Here is a 15,546-nt window from a genome sequence, read left to right as displayed (position 1 = left end):
ATGTGGCAGCACTGACGTATGGCACACCGAAGGAACACACAACCTAGGGTTCAATTCTAACCTCCTAATCTGCAGAATTTGTTGTCAAACACATCACAGCTGCTATTTTCATGCTCCCTGAGCAGCACAACTACAGCTAGCACTATTTTGCTCACTTTGCAAGCGCTCTGCTGAGATTTTGCTGAGCCTGAGACAGACGTACAGAACCAAAACTCTTTTTGGATCAAATGTAGTTAAATCACCATCTGCTAACTCATGTAACAAACCACTCAGGCAACTGTTTCTTTCAAAACAGAAAACTGAGAGTAACACAGTACCATGGTTTTAAAACACTAAAACTGCTGGGAAAAGCTCAGCAACTGAAAGATCAAAACACTGCAGTGAAAAACTAGCAGAGAGATGACAGCCGAATCAGACATTTGTTTTCAGCAAATACAGCTGAATAGCCAAACAAAAATATTACTTCTTAGTTTCACACACATTCAACTGTGCAGAAAATTCCAACAGCTTGCATTTCCTTCTCCACAGGAGAAACAATTCAGAGATACCACATCAGGCTCCTATCTTTGGAATATTGAGCACAAGGCTGATGGGCCCATAATTCAGAATTCAACCATTGATGTTCATTGGCCAGACCTGTAAGCCATTACCACGGTATTAACAACATTAGATGGAGAGTCCCTGAGGACAAAGGAAATGAAGTGCTATGCACTTAAAAATCCATTCATAATAGGAAAATCCAAATGTTTTTGTTCAGCTTTTTTTCTTGCGACGTTATCATTAAACATTGTGATTCTAATCCAGAACTTTGATTTATTCCCCGGTGAAAGTATAGATGAACTGTTTTGACATGTTAATCTTTGACCGTTCAGTAAAGTGCAGTAGGAGCACTTTAATCACAATACATGCAGAACCAGAATATATTCAGCAACAGACAATTAGCACAATACAGCAATTTTATGTAAAAGCTTGCTCCCAAAACTGAACAAGAAAGCTGTTTGTACAGATAAGTGCTTATCAGTAGAAGAGGTGACACAGAGTTACCTAAACATGGGCAATCTCTCAGAAAAGCCCTGAGAAGGCTGTGGATAACTCCATACAGTTATACAAATTCTCTGTGATTCTGAGTACAACACAGAATGGATTGTGTCAGTGCTACTGCACAGATAGCAACTCAACACGGATCGTCTTTTATTAGCACACACTTCTGAAACCCATCAGGGAAATAATTACAAAATGCCAAAATAGGGAAGCCTGAAGTCACAGGCCATTCCCACTGAGAGCAAATGGAAAATTTCTTTCTCTCTAGCCTAATCTAAATGTCTAAATGTCATGAACAAGGTACTAGATGAAAACAGGAGGAAAGCAGTGGTCCTCAGGGACAGACAGGGACATGACTATTTTACATCAAGAGCGAAAGAAATCTGAAATGAGTAACAAGAATTGAGCAGTAAAAACGCATTTCAAAATGACAGCTCAACATTTTTCCATCTAAAGTTCTTCTGCCATCAAATTCAGATAAAGAAAATTGTCATGAATTCCCAAATTGTTTTCACAACGGAAAAAGACACCTGTTTTATTTTCTCCTAGCTGACTTGGTGAGTTGAGAAATTTTTAATAGACCATGTGCATTTTCATTATTTTAGATTTATTAAATTTTGTACAAAAATTCCAAGACGATACGCTATCTGTTTAAGAATGAAAAAGCTTTACAGGTCTGCTCCTGCTCTCACTCAGCATCAGGTGTGCCTCATTATCTTCAGAGGGAAGATGCACGTGTCTACAGTTAGCAGTGATTTATTAACTCTTCTCAAAAGCTTCTCTAAATCTAACGTTCATTGGATGCCAATCTTCAGAACCACGGGGCCAAGACAGCAGGAACTCACCATGGCTCTGGCCGTCAGAAGCACGAAAGCATTAATATTAACTAAATGCCTCCAGCCCTTCCTTTCTGCTCTGAATCCCCTTGGTGCACAGCTAATTGCTTCTTCCCCCAGTATACACTTCTCCTGGGCCCTGCTGCAGAGCAGCCAGCCCCATGTGCTCTAAATCAGATGAGCAGCTCAGAGACAGGAATCCAGAGTGTTCAGGGCTTTTCAGGGTGCCTCCAAAGGCAGCTGAAGTGTTTTGTGCAACCTAAGTGATCTAGTTTTTCTCCAGCTGAATTTCTTACATTAGGAAATAAGCTGAATTACAAAAATGAAAATCTCTGTGGCCTTTTTAAAGCAAGCACATCAATTAGAAACATGAATAGAGAGGTCTTTATTGCAACTGACATTACTACTGTGAAACATTAATATTTTCAGCTGGAGAGAGGACTTTAGTTAATATAAAGATTAAGAAGTAACAAGGAATCTGGGAGATACAAATGACAAATGTGTTTGCCAAAAAACGAGCCCTGAACTGATGACACTGACTTGTGCTCTATTATTACTTGCTTCACAATCCCACGTAAGAGGATTACTGTCTATTTTGGCACTGTGTATGACAAGAATATACAGCACATAACCAAGGGGTTGTGCTAAGAGACTGCCTCGTAACATCACTCCCACACACACAGTCTCTAAGGCACAGCTCCCACAGCACAAAGCAACCAGCTGTCCACTCCCCAAGATCCAAAGAAATGGGGGAAGGGGAAGCAAAGAAGTCAACAAGCCTTTGGGGTTTAATTCAGTGGGAACGCAATATAGCCAAAATTAAGGGCAGAACTGTATTATTTTGCAGTTCTCTGCATACAAAAATAACCACTCTGCCCCTCGTGGTCCACCTTCTATTCAGTACCAAAGCAGCAGAAAGCAATCTGAAAAGCAGCCAGGGACTCTGACAGTCACAAGAGCCGTGTTGCTACCATCTCTTCTAATGCCACGCTACTAATTCTTCTAATATCCCTGGACAGGCTACGCAGCAGGCATTAATCCAGCTCTAGAAGAGTTGCTTAGCCCCAAAGTCATACTTCAGAGAAATCTTTATAATCAGACCACAAAGAAGCCCATCTGAGCATCTTATTAAAGTAGACATAGGAAATTCACTACATTCCTAATTACTACACCTTTTTTTTTTTTTTTTTTTTTCCTGTCAGGCACAATTCAAACAAAGGGCAGCTGGCTCACAGTGGAGGATGTCTATCTGCTAATGTAAACCTCATGGCTATCAAACTTCTCTACCATGACCATCCATCAGTCCTCCCACTGGCTGTGCCAGTTATGTCTTCTCCTCCTATGAGGAACTTGTCAGCTCTGACCCCACAGATAGCAAAACATTTCAGTGTGCTGACCTGGGCAAACAGTGAAATGTTATTTCTCACATACTGAGAGAACGTCAACCCGAAACATTTCTTCCTGACTTTTTCCTCCAGAGATGTATACAAATAGCGTATAACTGAGAGACAAAATATGGGGTTTTCTTGAAAGCATTGCACTGCTTCAGTACACAGAATGCTCCTCTTCTGCAGGTTTTAAGTTCAGAAAACGGAGGTGCAGGGAAGGATGAAAAGAGGAATAAAGATAAAGGGAAGTTAAATACAGATCACAAACAGTTCATTTTCACCCTATCCAAATAGTCCATTTTCCAGTGAAAATAGTGCTATTTAACTAAAGGAGTAATAGCTGCTCTAACTAAATCAGGGCAGAAACTCTTTCAAATACATTACTTCATATATTCTTCTGTTTTTTTCTTGTACACTGAATCTCCTACCTTACCGCAGGCTGAAAAGGCACAAATGTACAGAACCCCTCTCGCACAACAAGTGTAAAGGCTTTTTTCAACTCCTTTCATATTAGGTGGGTGGGCAAATACCAGACAATTACTTTCACCTCATTTCTCACAAAAGGCTGAACTCAAGTGCATGGGTGCAGTTCCTTTATCCAGTCTTTTTTTGGTCTTGTTTTTTTCCCCCCACTCAAGGTGGAATGACTCCCTGCTTGCTGTGTCCTACTTGCTTCTGAATGCCCAAACCTGAAACTCTTACCCATAAACTCAATAAAAACAAAGAACATCCAAATCTAAGCAAAAATCATACAATCATTGAGGTTTGAAAAGACCACCAAGATCATCTAGCCTAACCATCACTACCATGTCTACTAAACCACATACCTCAGTGCCACAGATCAATTGCTAATACGTATCAGGTATAGAAAGAAGCCAATGCTAATGAAGAAAAGTCTTTATTTGAAATTCTGCATGGGCTCAGTAGGTGTAGAACAGAACTAATATTCCTCTCAAGGAGAGAGGGTTTCGGTTTCAGATGGGTAACAAAGCAACACCCATTGGTGTGTGGACAACCCCAAAAGCTCACATTCTGTGCTCAGTAATGCATTAAGATAAGAAACTTAATTTTCTGAAATTCCTATTTTTAGGCCAATAACAATCTCATAGATAAATATCTCAGCCTGTGTGCATCAGCACTATCATACTGCAGACTCAAAACCTCATGTGTTATCTCTATTCCCCCATGACTACACAATTTCTCTAGGGATACCCTCACTATTTTTACCACTAAGCAGCTGCATTAAATCAAGTTGATGCAAATTGCCCATCAGTTTTACAAAATTTAGAATCTGCAGAATTATGTTGCCATCTTCTACAGTAGGTGATTTTTTTTTTACCTCTTAAAATGGGAATTGGTGGTCTTCTTGCAGCTGACTTCAGCATCACTACTAAACTTCTTTTTCCCTCGCTGGAATAAAGTAAGGAGCAGAAACATAAAGATAGATTAAAATCAGAAAATGGCAAACTTTCCTGATTATTCTTTTGATATTGAGGTACCAGGGGAGGATAAGCCACGTTCTGGGACTCACTGGCAGCATCACCTCCAGCTCTTCCCACCGTAGCATGGTGAGTCATAGAACCATAGAATCACAAGGTTGGAAAGAACCTGTAAGATCATCCAGTCCAGCCGTCTCCTCATCTCCATTGCTACCACTAGCACTAAACCATATCATGCAGCACATCAACCAGACACCTCTTGAACACTGCCAGGGACAGCGACTCCACCACCTCCCTGGGCAGCCATTCCAGTGCCTGACCACTCTCTGACAGAAAAAGTTCTTCCTTATGTTCAACCCAAACCTCCTCTGATACAACTTCTGGCCATTACCCCTTGTTCTGCTCATTGCCTGGGAGAAGAGGCCAAATCCCTCCTCACCACAACCTCCCTTCAGGAAGTTGTAGAGTGCAGTGAGGTCTCCCCTGAGCCTCTTCTTCTCCACACTGAACAATCCCAGCTCCCTCAGCCGCTCCTCATAAGACTTGTGCTCCAGACCCCTCACCAGTTTTGTTGCCCTTCTCTGGACACGCCCCAGGACCTCAACATCTTTCCTGTAGTGAGGAGCCCAAAACTGAACACAGTACTCGAGGTGCGGCCTCACCAGTGCTGAGTAGAGGGGGATGATCACCTCCCTGCTCCTGCTGGCCACACTAGTTCTAATGCAGGCCAGGATGCCGTTGGCCCTCTTGGCCACCTGGGCACACTGTCGGCTCATGTTCAGCCGAGCATCAACCAACACCCTCAGGTCCTTCTCTTCTTCACACTCATCCAGCCGCTCATCCCCAAGCCTATAACACTGCATGGGGTTGTTGTGCCCAAAGTGCAGGACCTGGCACTTGGCCTTGTTGAACCTCACCCCATTCACCTCAGCCCAGTGATCCAACCTGTCTAAATCCCTCTGAAGGGCCGCCCTACCCTCAGGCAGATCAACACCACCTCCCAGCTTGGTCTCGTCTGCAAACTTACTGAGGGTGCACTCAATCCCCTCATCTAGGTCATCAATAAAGATACTAAACAAGATGGGCTCCAGTACTGACCCCTGGGGGACACCACTTGAAACGGGTCGCCAGCTGGACTTCATTCACCACGACCCGCTGGGCACGGCCCTGTAGCCAGTTCCTTACCCAAAGAAGTGTATATCTGTTCAGACCACGGGCAGCCAGTTTCCCCAGAAGAAGCCTGTGAGGGACCATGTCAAAGGCTTTGTTGAAGTCTAGGCAGACTACATCAACAGCCCTTCCCTCATCTATCAGACTGGTCACCCAGCATAGGAGGAGATGAGGTTGGTCAAACACGACCTGCCTTTCACGAACCCGTGTTGGCTGGGCCTGATCCCCTGGACACCACGCACATGCCGTGCAGTCTCATCCAAGATGATTTGCTCCATAACTTTCCCTGGTACTGAGGTCAGGTTAACAGGTCTATAGTTCCCCGGATCCTCCTTACAGCCCCTCTTGAAGATAGGAGTCACATCAGCAAGCCTCCAATCCTCTGGGACCTCACTAGTCAACCAGGAGCGCTGATAGATGGCCGAGAGGGGCTCAGCAATCACCTCTGCCAGCTCCCTCAGCACCCGAGGGTGCAGCCCATCCGGTCCCATGGACTTGTGACAGTCCAGATGGAGGAGAAGCTCTCTGACTGTCTCCACCTGAATCGCTGGGGGCATTTTCTGAGCAGAGTGCTGTGCCACAAACATGAAACCCTCCCTTCTCCTTAACATTTCCTGGTTTCTCCGCAGTCTAAAGAGCATCCTCACGAATTTCTCTTGTATTTGACCTGTGAGGCTCTGAGCTCATTCCTTTGGGACTTCTGATGGAAGAGGCACTGTTTTGAGCTGTCCGATATATAGCAAAACCTACCCAGACAACAGCTCAGCTGAACAGAGCAATTTCTCTTTAAGGACAAGGAAAGCTTGCTATACAGCAACCTCAGATAATATCTTACAGAGTATTTCCTCCAGAGATACACTTTGGACACAAACAAGGCTTGCTTAGCACATTCTGTGCGAGTAATCACAGGTCAAGCAATCTCCATAGAGTGCTCACAACTCTTTCACTATCTACTGTGCTTTATCTACACACACGCACATTTCTTTAAAGGACTGCTGAGGAGGTCCAGCATTCAAACTTCAACCTGGGACTGAAAAACAGAAAAAGGAGAAGTGGGAAGCTAGGTATTATTCAGAGCCCTTGGCTTCAGGAGCACTCTGGCACCTCCAAGTGCCTGCATGAAACCCAAGGGAAAACACCAAGTAGATCTGGGAAAAACAGCGATAAACTATAGCAGCAAACACCAAGACCTGGCCCAATATCCACCAGAGGATATGCTCAGCTATTATATGGATTATATGAAATATTCTGACTCCAGAGAATACAGTTTAACAAATCCAAAAAGGATAGGATGCAACAAGGAGAATCCCTATGGGATATACCTTTATCTATTAGAATAAATTCACTGAAAACAGACACATAGATATAGAAAGTAGTCACCAGCCTAACAAAGAGCTGACTAAATTCAAACAAGTGGAGAGCTGGGAGCTGGTTCCAGAGCAGCACTGGATGTTAAGAAAATGCTGAGACTCCCAAAGCTGTCACTCCAGACTTGCAAGTACTGATGGGTGCAGACCCCAAGAGCAGAACTATCTGTAGCTGAGGTCCTGTGCATGCTGCAAGGTGAAGCAAGCCTTAAAATCAATAAATACAGGCAGAGGGAAAATGGAAGAGATCAAAAAATGTCTCAGCAAAGCAAGGTGTACAGGAAAATGGAGAGGAGAAGCATAGTGGAACAGCATAGGAGCGTTTATCTTCCTTCAGTAATTTTCATATCAGCTTGTTCAAATCACAGTATAAGTACCCATGGTTGTGCTTTTTTTTCCCTAATGGCATCTCCTCCAGATTCCCCAGCAGACAAGTCACAATGGAATTCCCACTGGAGCGCAATGTTTTCCACCATGTTATGCGTCTTGGTGCCAATCAGGAGGTGAGAGCTGGTGCTTGGGATCAGACTGCCAAGTGCAGGAGCAGCACACAGCAGCACCAGAGTTTTGTGCTCACACCTCTCAGCTTGTGGAGAGGCTGAAGGGAGGAAGAAAAACCCATATCCACAAGCTCTCTCACTAGCACTGTGCAGCGTGCATGGATTTCTGGCCCTGTGACAGCACAACAGATGCACAGACTCAGCAACAAAGCAAGACATAGCACATACCTCTCTGTGCTGCAGCACGTTGACATATTCTTTCCCATCATGGGAAATGTCCTTTTTATTCCTGGGCTCTCAGGAGGGGCCGGGGCATGGGTCTGGCTGGCTGACAATCTCCATGCTGCATCGAGGCTGCAGAGCCCAGTCCTGGCCCCTCTGTGGATGTGGATGGGTTTGCAGAGGCACCCTTGGGCTGGGAGCTGAAACTGACAAACTCCAGGGGAGATTCACTGGGAGAAAGGCCACCAGCCTGCCCTGCCCTCAGCACACACAGCATCAATTGCTTGTGGCTTGTTCCCTCAGCAGCCACAGGCTGAGCTCATCCCAACCACTGCAGATTCATAGACTCAAAGAATGAGATGGGTTGGAAGGGACCTTAAAGATGACGCAGTCCCAACCCCCTGCTGTGGGCAGGAATGCCACCTGCCAGATCAGGCTGTCCAGGGCCCCATCCAACCTGGCCTTGAGCACCCCCAGTCAGTAAAGGCAGCAGTGCCAGAGCAACTGACTGGAGCAGGAGCTGGTTCCGCATGGTTACTTCTTGAGTACTTTCAAAAGGAATGTAAAAATAATTTAAAAGCGAAGATCAAAACTGAGTTCATGCCTTCTATGTTTAATAAAAGTTTTAAAAATGTTATCAGGATGAAAGATTAAGAACAGGTTTAAAAGCAAAGTATGAAACCAAAGAAAGATTCTCACATGACAGAGTCACTTTCCTGCTCCTTTAAAATCTGTGGATGAAATCCATTAAACTGCTTTAAAAATTTCCTGATCAAAACTTGGAGATGCTGGCAGCTTAAGCCTGGTTTACAACCCCACCTGCACTCCTTATGCAGTCAAATCAGAAAGCTATTTAGCTCTGTGTGATGGGACAGAGCAACTCTGTCTGCCCACCCATATGAGATTCTCCTCTCCTTTGACTGCATAAGAACTCATACAGCTTACACACCCACAAACAAAGGTTGGCAAGGTACAGGGGCTACTGCATAAGAGTTAAGGGAAACACATTTAGTATCCCTGGCAACTTGGAACGAACCCACCTGCAGCAGCAGCAGCAATTACAGGGACTCTTTACAAAACAATCAGTGTATGGGGCTGAAGTTTCCAGCCACAAGGTAACTAGACACTGGATCCCAACCATTCAGTCCCTGGGAGAAGGTACAGACAAGCCAGTGCTCAAAGGCTGCTTTCATGTCTAAGTTTCCAGGCTTCTCTGGGGAGCTCTGCAAGCCCAGACACTTGTCTGCCAGAATCAGGTCGGCGGCAGAGCTCTCCTGGGAGGAGAGGAGCCCTGCTCTAAGCAAGCAGCATTCCTGAGCACCAGCAAGAAGAAGGGGCACTCCCAGGCCCAGAAGGTCTAAGCAAATGCAGTCAATGAGGCTGGTACTTCCAGGAGCTTCATGTTCCTGGGCCCCACCTCAGCTGCAGAATAAGGCAATAAAACTGCATAGCTGAACTTCAAGTAATTATTACAAACCGTGTCTGCTGCCTGATCAGCATTTTAACATAAAGGAGGTTACAGAAATGCCAGAGAAGCACAATACTCAATGTTCCGAGTAATAAATCATCTGCGTGGGAACAGAGCTCAATCCGATCCATGCGTACGCGCAGCCCCCTCAGCTGCACCCTGAGAGGCTGTAATGGTCTGAGAGCACGGTGCCCAGCTGCAGCCTGCCCTGCTCCCAGAAAGCAAACAGCTGCTCATGGGCAGCTCTGAGCATCAGCCCACGGATGAACTAAGGTGTAGTTTTCACTCAGATAAACCGATCCCACAGCTGAGAACAACCTGAGCTCACTGCTCTTTTAAACAGGAAATCCAGTGAGCAATAAAAAACGCTGGTGAGCATTTTTGCCAATTTCAGCTTTGATACTCTTCTGCTAATGTTAGAAATAGCAATCCACAAATGGTCCTCCTGAAAACAAAGACGGAGTCCAAGTATTTTAGAAACACGTCTAAATATTTATTCTTCTTCCAGGGCAGGAAAGGACTTTACTTCCCTAGTTCTCATGCCATTATCTGCACCAACCTCAGTTACATACATCTATACGTTTTTTCTGCTGTTTTCTCATAAAAGCTTTATCCTTGCATTTCATAATTATTGTTTCTTCTCTAAACTACTGAAAGCCTACCTTCTGCTAAATCTGCATAGGCCATTTGCTAATAACCCATCATCACCAGCTAACAGCATTCTTGAATAAGACAATAAAGCATCCTTAGCATAACAACTAATCCATCTACAAGTCCTTTCTGGAGGTTACTAGTGAAAGCCAGATATTTCTGAATGCTGAAATATTCTCATCAGTGCAATACTTCTGTAAATTCCCATACTGTCCTCTTATGTATGAATTTTCTAAGTAAATTCTTTTGTTATTACAATAGGCACTTGCAAAAGAAGTAAAACATTTTAAAATTATTCAGGCACCATAATGCCACTACAAAACCTTCCAAGTACCACAGCTAATTCCAGGAACAGCTCCTATAGTTCATAATGCAAGTGCAGAATGACCTCACAGTCAAGACAAACTATCAGATCCCTAAAAAAAAAAAAAAAAAAAACACTCCACTGTGTTTAAGTTTCAGAATTGGACAGCAAGGTATAAAAAGCCTTTAGAAGTCCAATCTGACTCTGAATGTGAACTGGAAGAGTTTTCACCCTGATGTACCTTCAAGAACAAGCTGCATGCCTGGGGTACTCTACCCTACAGCCAAGCACCAGAGGACAAGATTTGAGGCGCAGACAATGACAACTTTGTGGTCTGATTTTTGGGCTGTCCTGTGTGGAGCCAGGAGGAGTTGGACTCGATGACCCTCATGAGCCCCTTCCAATTTGGGATATTCTGTGATTCTACAACTTAGTGGTTCAGCGGTTTCTACAGAAGATGTGTACCTTCCATTTCGGATTATCTATGTTTAAGGGAGTCAGTCCTTGCATTTCCCAGGCACCTGCTATAATCCCGGCTTGCTTCCAAGCCTGATGCCACGCATTTTCTCCAGGTCAGCCCTGTAGCATCAAAGCCCCACCAGGCCAAGGGGCTGAGCACCCCGAGCTTCACAAGGGAGAAAAATCCCACAGGAGTGAGCTCACACATTGCCGTGCAAGCGCCCGGACACTCGTCCCCTTGGCACCTTTGTCCTACTAAAAGCAACACACCACCTTGCGAACTGGCACCTGGCCACCCCGACAGATGGACTGGAGTGCAGGCAGCCAAGAGTCTATGTATAAGCACCAAATATGTTTTTGAGAGGAGGACTTCCAGCCAGGAATGTTAAAACAGCTGTCCGCATTGAGCTTGCATGCCTACACTTAAGAGGATATGCTATTGCCACTCGAGCCCTGAGCTGGATTAACTTGAAAAATAAATAAAATAGCCTCCACATCCACATAAGGTGAGCTTTTGCAGCATCAGGATTAGTGATGCTGAGGGGACTTCACCATCCATCAGTCAACAGGCAAACTGGAAGGGCGGAAGTGCTCCGAAGTTGTGCAGATCCATGGAACTTTTCTCTTGTGCATGCTTCCTAACAAATGTTTTTCAGTTGAACACGTATTTAAATCTGTTTTAATTAAAAAGCACAGCACGCAGTACCAGCCTGATTTCCAACAAACACACTGGTGACTTTACACTCTGCATTGGAGGATACCTCTAGTTTGAAATTAGCCATCTTCACTGAGAAGCATCCTTGTGTGAAAGGAATGCTTTCACCAGGCTTTCTCTTCTTTTCAAAACCTCTAAACATTCCAGCCCAAGATTTTTGGTTAGCTTTTGGCTACATACATCCACAGCATTCAAAGCTAGGTTAGATGGAGCCCTGGCAATCAGCACACTTGCCTCTATGGTCCCACAGTGTGCCTGGCCAGGCTGCCCACTGCCTATGAAGGTGTCTCTTCAAGAACTGAAACATTCCAAACCTCAGAGAAGCACCAAGCACAGGTTGCTCACGCCAACATGACCAACTATTTTTTTTTCTTTCCACAGAACTCAGATTTTACTCCTGCACTTAAACACTATATAGCTTAAAAACTGACAGGAAGCAACTAGTGAGTCTTTTAAATGTGCTTTGTGTTCATGTTAACTCTCATTTCCCAGCAGATAGATCAGATGGCTGGCACAAAACCCACATTCACACTTCAGCTGAGTATCTCACCTTCACTTTTCTCATTCACTACACACAAGCATCCCATCTATGTGGACATTCCCAGTATAGATCAAAGCAGCACTCATCACCTGGCTCCTGGCTCACCCACAGCCTTCCAGCAGTTGCTGGTGTCTTTTACCTTTGCTAAGGCTTTAAGGCTGATCTCTGCAGCAATTAAAAGCTGCCTGAGTCATTTTGCCATGACTTCCTGTGGCAGCAGAAATTCACAGCAGCACAGCTTCTCCTGCACTGAGGATTTCCAATAACCTTACCTCCCCCCCACTAGGGCTCTCTCCCTCTGACTCCACTCCTCTCCTTTGCCCTTCTTGTCTCACCTGCAGCCAATTCCCTCTCTTTTTCCCTTGTTTTTAAGAGTGGTATGAAATTACCTGTTGCCAAAATCTTCAGCCCACTCTCTACTGCTCCAAACTACAGTTATGGACCTCAGCAACGAGACACTTTGTTCTTCCAGGCTAAGCTAGATTTCCATCCCAGCACACTTTTCTCAGAGGCTGGGGAGCACAGGAAAATGCTGTGTAAAATATTTCACCAGGCTGATCAGCAGTGCTGCGAGAACAGCAGAGAAAACACAGCTAATACCTACACTTCCTTGTGAAGCCCAAAAACATTAAGGGCTTTCTCAAGACACTACACATAGAACTGACTTTAAAATGGTTCAGGGAGCAGTCGTGTTGCTGATGAATAGGTCACAGGGAATAAAAAACACAGATATGGATAATTAACTTTCGCTTAACAAAGTAATTACACACACACCATGTGCGTTCCTGTCATAAATGTCTATTTTACAGGGAATGATTACCTCCAAGGTTATTGCAAAGATGCAGCAAATTAACTGGCAATGGGAATGCTGAGCAACCACTTAAGCAGCTCTTCCAGCACCATCAGTGCCTCCCTTAATCTGAGAATGATTTGAAGGGCCGAGATTCATTTCTCACAGAATCACATAAGATACCAGCAGAGCACAGGGAACAACTAATCCTCCTTCATACTACGCACACTATCAACAGTGTACAGTGTTCCCTATCATCTCCAATCCCCAAATAAGTTCAGTACATAGTTAACCAAGAAAATCCTTTCTCACATGATAGGAACACCTCCTGTACCTGCCAAACTCCAATGCAGAGGGTTGTAACTTTGGGGTGTTCCTCGAGCTCCCGTAACTGAGCTCTAACCCTGAAGGTGTCACTTACTGTTATATCCAAGTTCTTTCCAACTGAGTTCCCACATGACTTATTGATGCCTGCCAAAATTCATTGCTAAATAACTTCTGGGAAAGCAAAACAAACAAAATATGTAAAAATCTGTCAAAGTATTGATAAAACATCAGCATTATAAATACTCCAGATGAATGGCACTGGCCAAAATTTAGAAATGCATTTTTTCTGCATTAGCAAAAAGAACACTGTTGAAGGGGCTGAGCTAACTGTAGCACTAATTGCAGAAGTCACCTGCTTACGATGGGGAAGGTGACCTTCTCTGATGTCCTGCTCCACACTGTTACACACTGCCTGAGCTTCACCTGTCACTGCTGGTCACCATCCCACAAGAAAAGGGACGGAGGGGGAGGGCATTTTATCACAGGAAAGCACAGCAAATTTACTTGGAAAGTTTCCTTTGGAAGGCAACCTGATGCTGTTCAGAAGGCACAGAGCTCAGCCAGAGATGCCTTACCTAGGTAAAGCGAGGAGTTCTCTTTCTTGACATTGTCATCCAGGTAGGTTGGTCCCAAGGTATAGATGGGTGTGGAGCCCATGCCGATGAGAATTTGGGCACAAATGAATAAAGCTACATAGAGGGAGTGATCGTTCCCACCGGAATCCTTGATGCAGGCCGGCGAGTCCCACTGCTCCTTGGCGGTGCCGTTGCCGGTCACGCACAAGCCCTCGTTGCTGACGGAGGAGTTCAGCTCCTGGATCTGGTACGGCGGGGAGATGAAGTGAGGTAGGGAGAAGAGAGCGGCCCCCAGGGCGATGAAGAAGCCCCCGACGGCCAGCCAGAGCGGCCTGCGCCCGCGGCCCCCGAAGTAGCTGATGAACACCACCACCACCAGGCTCCCGATGTCGAAGCAGCTGACCAGCAGCCCCGACTCCGAGCTCTTCAGGCTGTATCTCCGCTCGATGGTGGTGATGACGCTGCTCAGGTAGCCGGAGACCATGAGGGACTGGATGAAGGTCAGGAAGCACATGCACACCAGGAAGAAGCGCGAGTCCGCCAACACTGCCCGGAGGCACGCTCTGCCCGGCGGCCCCGCCAGCAGCAGCGGCGGCGGAGGCGGCGGGGGGGCTCCGGGGGACACCCCTCTCCCGGCCGCCGCCGGCTCCGTCCTCCGGGGGAAGCTCCCGATGGCGGCGGCGGCGGCGACAGGCGGGGTGCCGGCAGTCCCGGCGGCGCCCGACCCGTCCTCGGGAGCCGCCGGGGCGCCGGCGCTCGGCGAGGCATCGCCGCCGCCCCCGGCCGCCAGGGGGGAGCCGAGCGCGGCCCCGCGGCCCAGGGGCGCCGCCCCGCCGATTGCCGGCAGGCTGCGGCACCGCGCCGCCGCCGCCCGCTCCGCCCCGGGGCAACGCTGCTGCGCCGCGCCGTCCGCCGAGGCCATGCTGCGCGCCGCGCCTCACAGCCGCCCGCTCGGCTCCATCGCCGCCGCGCGTCGAACGCGCTGAAAGAGCCGGCGGTAGTGCAGCATCGCGGGGAGGGGAGGAGGGAGGGAGGGGACAGGGGTGGCCCTAGCCGCGGCCGCACGTGTCAGCCCGAGCCACTTCTGGCTCCATCCTCCCTCTGTCGCGCTCAAGGGGCCACCCGCCCTCCGGGACGGCCCCGCTGCCGGCGGCTCCCGATTCCCTCCGCCGCGCGGCCGCGCTCGGCATCCGCCCGCCGCTCCGCCGCCCGCATCCTCCTCGCTCGCTCTGGCTCTCGAGATCTCTCTCTCTCTCTTCGCACCGCCGCTGACGGAGCTCTGGGGACCGCCGAGCTGCGGGACGGAAAGCAACGCGGCGATCAGCAGCGCACCTCCCGGCGCTTTGCACCCTCCCCCCCCTCCGCGCACCGGGAGCGCCCACCGCCTCCACGGGTTTACATAAGGCACAGGCGTGTCCGCGGAGCGCGACCCTACGCCAAAGGTCGCCGTGCCACGCTTTTTATTTTCGAGCCTAAAAATAACCGCGCAGAAATAAACACCCGGCGGGGGGTGGGGAGCGGCACGGGCGGGGGTAAGGGGAACAAAGCCGGGCGGGAGCCGTGCCCCCCCGGAGCCCGCCCGGTGCTGCCTACCCGAGCGTGGGGCGCGGGAGCTCCTTTGTCCGCTTTGTCTCCGACTCGGGGCGGGCGGGGAGGAACGCGGCCCCTCGCCGCCGGCGCCTCAAGCCCGGTGCCCCCCGGCCGCCTCCGCCTCCGGGCAGCGCAGGCGCGAGCGCAGCCCGGCTCGGAGTCG

At 47.6% G+C, this 15,546-nt stretch overlaps 1 protein-coding gene across 1 annotated transcript in view; it reads right to left on the bottom strand.

The window, feature by feature from the left end:
• Window positions 1–14,821, bottom strand: part of SLCO5A1 (solute carrier organic anion transporter family member 5A1) — a 64,239-nt gene extending 49,418 nt beyond the window's left edge. Inside the window, exon 1 of the mRNA XM_048938923.1 lies at window positions 13,794–14,821. Coding sequence (XP_048794880.1) covers window positions 13,794–14,715 — 922 coding nt within the window. The 5' untranslated portion in view covers window positions 14,716–14,821. The remainder of the gene's footprint in view (window positions 1–13,793) is intronic.
• Window positions 14,822–15,546: the final 725 nt, after the last annotated feature.

The sequence above is a fragment of the Lagopus muta genome, chromosome 3, assembly GCF_023343835.1.
Source record: "Lagopus muta isolate bLagMut1 chromosome 3, bLagMut1 primary, whole genome shotgun sequence".
NCBI classification, from domain to species: Eukaryota; Metazoa; Chordata; class Aves; order Galliformes; family Phasianidae; genus Lagopus; species Lagopus muta.
Note: the sequence above shows the minus strand (reverse complement) of the source record. Positions and strands in the feature narration are given on the sequence as shown.